We start from the raw sequence: 5,833 nt of genomic DNA, 5'->3' as shown, positions 1-5,833 counted from the left end.
CTTCTTAAACAGCATATCATAAATAATAAGTAGACAAAATAGTATTTCATTTAGTAATTAAGAAAAACCTGCTATGAGAATCAACCGTGTCTGTACAAGTACATTGATATTATAACAAGATGCTGCTCCTACTTTTGAAGCATGCACTCAACAGATTCCATCAAACAGCTACATATAACAATTTTCTGAGGCTCTACCTTAAATAGTATACAATCACTAGATTCTATGGACATTTTAAAAAAGATATATAGAAACCCAAAAATAAATACAATGAGTAAAAAGGAACTATAAACAGATGAAATAATAATTAAATTAAAACAAACACATTCTATAATGAAAATTAGCAAGTTACACAAAAGGCTAGCTATTACTCCCAATAATTTTACATATTCTTATGGACCATAAATTTTACAATTCCCCTCTCTCTCTCTCTCTCTAACCAACCCCCCAAAGTCAGTTTTTTCTTCAATCCATGAAGTAGTTAATTTGGATATTCTTGGGCAAACATGAATTCATGAACCCGCCACCACCCCCACTACTATTATCAAATTTACTATTATATCCTTTACCATTACCACCCCCCAAACAAAGTGTAATATTAAAAACTATACCCTCCTTCCCATGATCACAGTTAATAACTGTCTCTAATAACTTGTTTTGAAAAATGTCTTTCAGCCATTTCTCAAACACGCTGTTAGTAAAATTACCACACCCAACACCAATTTCCTCTATCACCTTTTCATCTACATTGAACTTCACCATCTTCTTCTCAAAAACCTCATCAAAAGACTCTTTGATCTTGTTCAAAAAAAATTCCTCTTTTTCTTTCAATCTAGCTGGACTTTGGTTGAACTCAAACCTGTTCTCAATTGATTCAAGGAACCCATTTGAGTTCATGTGTTCAGCCATTGTATCCCTGGTTAAATCACTTGAAATTGGGCTACTCTCATCTTCTTCTCCATCATGGTAGTCTTCTTCATCTGCTTTCATGTTAAGATCAAGGGTATTGGAACTCGATTGTCTTGAAAAGTCTTTCTTCTTGTTTACTTGTCCCTGAAGCAACAAGTTCTCTTCATTCTCTTCAATTCTTGGACTCTTGTTAATCTTTCCAAACAAGTCTAGTTCATGAGCCCTTCTTTTCTTGTGGCCCAAGTAACAATCAGCTGCCAATGATGAAGATGAAAAATCCATGGTGCTAGCCTTGGTTTCAATCTTGAACACCAAATTCATCACCGATGAGTCCTTGTCCTTGTTCTTGATCACCTCATCGCCGTCGACCCCACCCGAAGTCAAAATGAATATAGCTTGCTTTAGATTCTCGTCTTTTTTGCTTAAATTCCCAAACTTTGATGCCTCAAACTCATCACCAACAAACTTCTTGAACCGGGAATCGGCCAAATCGAAATCTTCAATTAAAACAACAACCTTCTCTTTGGTTCTCAGTGATGTAGCAAGAACTTCAGGAAATATGGTAACAGAAGAATGCCCCACTTTCTTCATATCCAAGTGAAGGAAAACATCATCATGATTATCCACAAGGCCGAATCCAAACACGGATTCAGCGATGGCACGCGCCAACCTTGTTTTGCCAACAAAGTCATTCCCCTGCAAAAGAAACCATTGTTTCTTTGTTGTTATTCCTGAATCAAGTTCAACCAAGGCCTCTGCTATTGAAGGAAGTGTTTCAGATTGCCATGGAACATTTTCCTGCAACACTTTACAAATATGAGCTCTACTTTGAAGTACCAGTGTTTGGCCCGAACCATCATCATCTCTGAAATTTGAATTTCCAAGAGCCAGAGAAATATTTACTTCTTGATTGTCCAAGGTGGCTGATCTTGTTATTGATTCTTGTTTTTTCTGAGTGACCTCGGTGAAATTGAACTCAATGGTAGAGCATGATTGTTGGCGCCGGAACCGCGGCACCAGGTGGTGGTGGTGGTGGTTGTTGTTGGAGTTATGATGATGATGATGAGGCAGAACAGGATCAGCAAAAGATATGGAAGTTGAATTTGAATCTGGGAAGAGAGTGTTTTGATTTGGCCACCATGGGTATGACGAATTGTAAGGATAGATCTTTGCATTGTTATTGTTACCATATTGCCCAAGTTGTTTGCTATGGTGGAGACAGTTGCAAAGTCTGTTCCATTTTCTCTTCAGCTCTCCCAATTCATCCTGAAAATAAATAGTTTAATTCAGTTGTTAAATAAGCCACTATTTCTCAGTTAGTTGAAATGAATTTAAAGGCCACCGTTTGTTTGATTAAAAAGATAAATGTTTTACTCAGAAATCAGAATAGAATGTAAATTGAAATCCCATTTAACAGCGGATAATGGATAAGTTGGCATGATATTCTCTAAAAAATCTCACTTATTCTTGATTTTTTCTTAAAAACATAAAAACTTTTTACAATAAGGAGTGTCAGACTTTAATTTTGATACATTGACTGTAAAGCGTTCTGTATAGTTGTGCAATCATATGTTCTTTTGGATGACCATTACCTGATATTACAAAATTAGATGCCCAGGGCATCAAAATTAAAAAATAAATGTTTGAAAAATTAAAATATTTTTTGTTGTCAACAAATATCATTCTTTTGAACATTTACTAGCAATATCATTGTAATAAACATTGTAACTTCAAATGACATAATAGTCTAAATCTTAATTTCTTGTAAAGCTGCTAAAGATTGTGTTTAGTACCTTCTGATAGGATTCGGTGGTATGTGTCTGAAGCCAAGAAGGCAAGAGTTTCTTGTGTCCTGGCTTGAACAACCCAAGTTCTTTTTCATAATTGGACGCACATTCTTCACAACAATTCAGTTTTTCTTCCTCGTCGTCCTCCTTCTTGTTACTCAAGTGCATTATGTCAAACATGTGAGAAGAGTTGTGGGGCATGCTCATCTTCGAATCATACACACTGAAATTAAATAATAATGAGCAATCAAAACCAATTATTATAATGTTATTTTTTAATTATTAAATAAATATATATATGATGCATGTGAGAATCCGTAATGTCTAAGATGTTAGAAAGTGACAAAAACAAAGTGTAGCAGAAGCAGAAAGCCAGAAAGGTATTGCGTTGCTTCACTTCCACCTTACCAACCAACCAACCAACCATGTTTTCTTTTCTGGCAGTGGCATATTGTTCAGGGAGACCGTACACCCCCCCCCCCTTCCCCCCGCCCGGGCTTAGCAACAAACACTGCTTCCTAAGCATGTTTAAGAAAGTAATTAAGGGAATGAGATGATTATACCTGGAAGTAGCATGGAGAGTCAAGGCAAGTCGAGCTGATGATGGAACAGGAACAGGCTGAAGAGCCCAGTGGTTCTCAAGAGGTGGCTCCCTTCTTTGACACTTTATATATGTTTGGTAACTCGCTGTTCCCATTAGCCACACCTTCTTATTATTACTATTCTTTTCATTAAACAACTTCCCAATCTCTTGTACTACATGTTCAACTTCTCCTCCTCCTTCACCTTCCACCGTCCACTTCAAGTCCCCAACATAGAAAATGGCACCTCCTCCTTCTACTTTTCTCTTCAGTGCTGCGAGCTTCATTTCCACTTCCTCCCTTTTCATCTGCCCTGAGAATTGGAACTTGATCAACTCTGTGTTCTTCAGCTCATCAGGTACATGGCCTCTTTCAAGCTTCACCATCAGTTCCGCCATCACTGCCTCGCTTATCGACAAAGAGTCGCCAACTATCACAGTGTTCCTCTTCTTGCTTAACAGCGCATTAAGAACCGCCATCATGTCTTCCTTGTTGCAAGACTTGTGCTGAGGGGAAAACAGCATTGCTGAAGATGGAAGGTACTCAGAAGAATTACCACCCAAGAAATGATGGTGCTGGTGCTTGAGGGTCTGCCTGAGAGTGCTGAAAGTGTTGGTGTTGTTGGAGTAGAAAACAGAACAAGGTCCAGCAGCAGAAGAGGAATGAGAAGTTGGAGAAGAAGAAGAAGAAGAATCTTCAATATTAGTCTTAACAGCGGTGCTGGAAAATCCAGCTTCTCTCATGACCCGACTAACAGAAGGATCATCAAGAATGGAAATAATAAGGTGTTCAAGCTCAACTTTGATAGCAAGAAGAGGCTGCTGTTGGTGCTGCTCAATGCAGCCACGTCGCTGGTGAGCCTGGGCTCGTTTAAGCGCAGCAATGAGAGCATTGGAAAGAGAGGGATTAACGCTGAGAAAGTTAGGCGGCGTTGGCGTTGTGGTAGGGAGTCTATTGAGAGCGACATTGAAGCAAAGCTCAAGCGCCCTGCACTGAAGAGGGTGTTGCTGGTGGTTGGGAAATTGAGATCTGAGGCATGCTCGGCGGAGAGAGCTGGCTCTCAGAGACAGCAAAGTGGCGGCCACGTGGAGAGGGGTCACCTGTGCATGGCCTCTCCTACGCGCCAACACCAGCGCGTGCTTCACCACTGAAGCCGCCTCCGCTGTGAGCGTCTGTTGCAATGTACAACCTCCTGAGCGCATAACTTGCTAACAACACACCCCCCCTCACCCCTCCCCCCCTTAAGAATACTAATCTCAACTTTCTCTCTCTTTTTCTTCTTATGCTCTTCTTTTCCCCTCTCTCCAAAACACCCCCCACTCTATTTCTCAGCTTCCCTTTGGTTGCTACTTTGGCGTAAGCTTCAACGGAATAATGCGCACTGCACTAACAAAGAGGAATGGAAGTTTTGTTAAGGGCTTTGAAATGCAAGACTACTAGGCCTTACTCGCTTCTTTATACTTCTTCTCGCTTATTTTGTTTTTTATTTTATTTTATTTTTACTCTTTTGCTTTTAGTTTAAACGTTAAAGACGCAGCTTTTTCTTTACTTTTTATTTCCACTTCGTTCCTCTCTTTCTTCTCTTTAGTAGCCTAGAGTTATTATAGAGTTAATTATTCTCTATATTCATAACTATTTATTATCAATTTCTTACTTAAATAAAAAACAACATGCGGTTACAAATATTCTTTGAAAAGAGAAGTAATGTGTTAATTGAGGTCATTCCATTTTTGAGATATTATTTGATGTAATCTTTCGGACCTTATTATTAAAAAAAAAAAGAGAAAATTGACGCAGTGCATATATATGTATAAAGAGATATATATAAAGCTGTTGTTGATTGCAGTCATATCTTCTGCCTATAGATGAAATAGCAATATTATGCATGCATGTTGATCATTATTGTCATGCTACAAAGGGGGGCATAAAACTATTTCATTCTCTGTTGATTGATTATATAACATATACATTATGTATGGTTAAGTTCCTAGCAAATAATATAATTTCTGAGGTTAGTTGTTGTTTAAGAAATCAAATTAAATAATTGGAGCAATAGCACTATATAATGGGGACCCACAACTCAAAATATTTTTTTACTTGGGGTCACAAGAAGAGTAGAGGACATACCCTACTTATTCCACATCATCCTTTGAATAGACAGACAAGCCCAGCAGAAATTCAAAAAAAGGTACTAAAGGAGAAAGGTGAAAAAGTTGGAAAGAAAAGAAACTAGTGTGATCAAAGATCAAAAGGAAAATAAAAAAAAAAAAGTTAAAGTGGTGGATTTATTAGAGTTGTACAGAGAGAATATAAATTTTTTTATAGTTATTTTTTATTATTTTATTATTCAAAATGTGGGTCTTAATTTTTTTAATCTCTCTTTCATTCTATAAGGTAGTGTTTGGTGAAGAGACAAAGACGGAAATACTGAGACTGAGAGACAGAGACTAAGAGACAGGGATTGAAATAAATCTCAGTATTCTGTTTGGTGTAAAATGGGAGACAGGAATTGAAATAAGAATGAAACTCTAATTTAATTTACACAAATGATAAAAT

General features: G+C 37.6%; 1 protein-coding gene across 1 annotated transcript; it reads right to left on the bottom strand.

Moving 5' to 3' along the window:
- Nucleotides 1-307: 307 nt before the first annotated feature.
- Nucleotides 308-4,792, bottom strand: LOC107630350 (protein SMAX1-LIKE 5-like). Its single transcript, XM_016333451.3, has 3 exons — nucleotides 3,260-4,792; nucleotides 2,703-2,919; nucleotides 308-2,175 (listed from the first exon to the last, which is right to left on the bottom strand). The coding sequence occupies exons 1-3, from the start codon at nucleotides 4,477-4,479 to the stop codon at nucleotides 466-468; spliced, it is 3,147 nt and encodes a 1,048-aa protein (XP_016188937.1). The 5' UTR covers nucleotides 4,480-4,792; the 3' UTR covers nucleotides 308-465.
- Nucleotides 4,793-5,833: the final 1,041 nt, after the last annotated feature.

This window comes from Arachis ipaensis, chromosome B3 (assembly GCF_059453495.1).
Source record: "Arachis ipaensis isolate K30076 ecotype BB chromosome B3, ASM5945349v1, whole genome shotgun sequence".
NCBI lineage: Eukaryota > Viridiplantae > Streptophyta > Magnoliopsida > Fabales > Fabaceae > Arachis > Arachis ipaensis.
This window is presented reverse-complemented; position numbering and strand designations above follow the sequence as displayed.

Excerpts from the sequence above, each read along its gene's own strand:
- LOC107630350 (XM_016333451.3), bottom strand. The coding sequence starts at position 4,479 with ATGCGCTCAGGAGGTTGTACATTGCAACAGACGCTCACAGCGGAGGCG. Across the intron at positions 2,920-3,259 it reads ACTCTCCATGCTACTTCCAG|TGTGTATGATTCGAAGATGA; the intron begins GTATAATCATCT and ends ATTTAATTTCAG. Across the intron at positions 2,176-2,702 it reads CCACCGAATCCTATCAGAAG|GATGAATTGGGAGAGCTGAA; the intron begins GTACTAAACACA and ends ATTTATTTTCAG.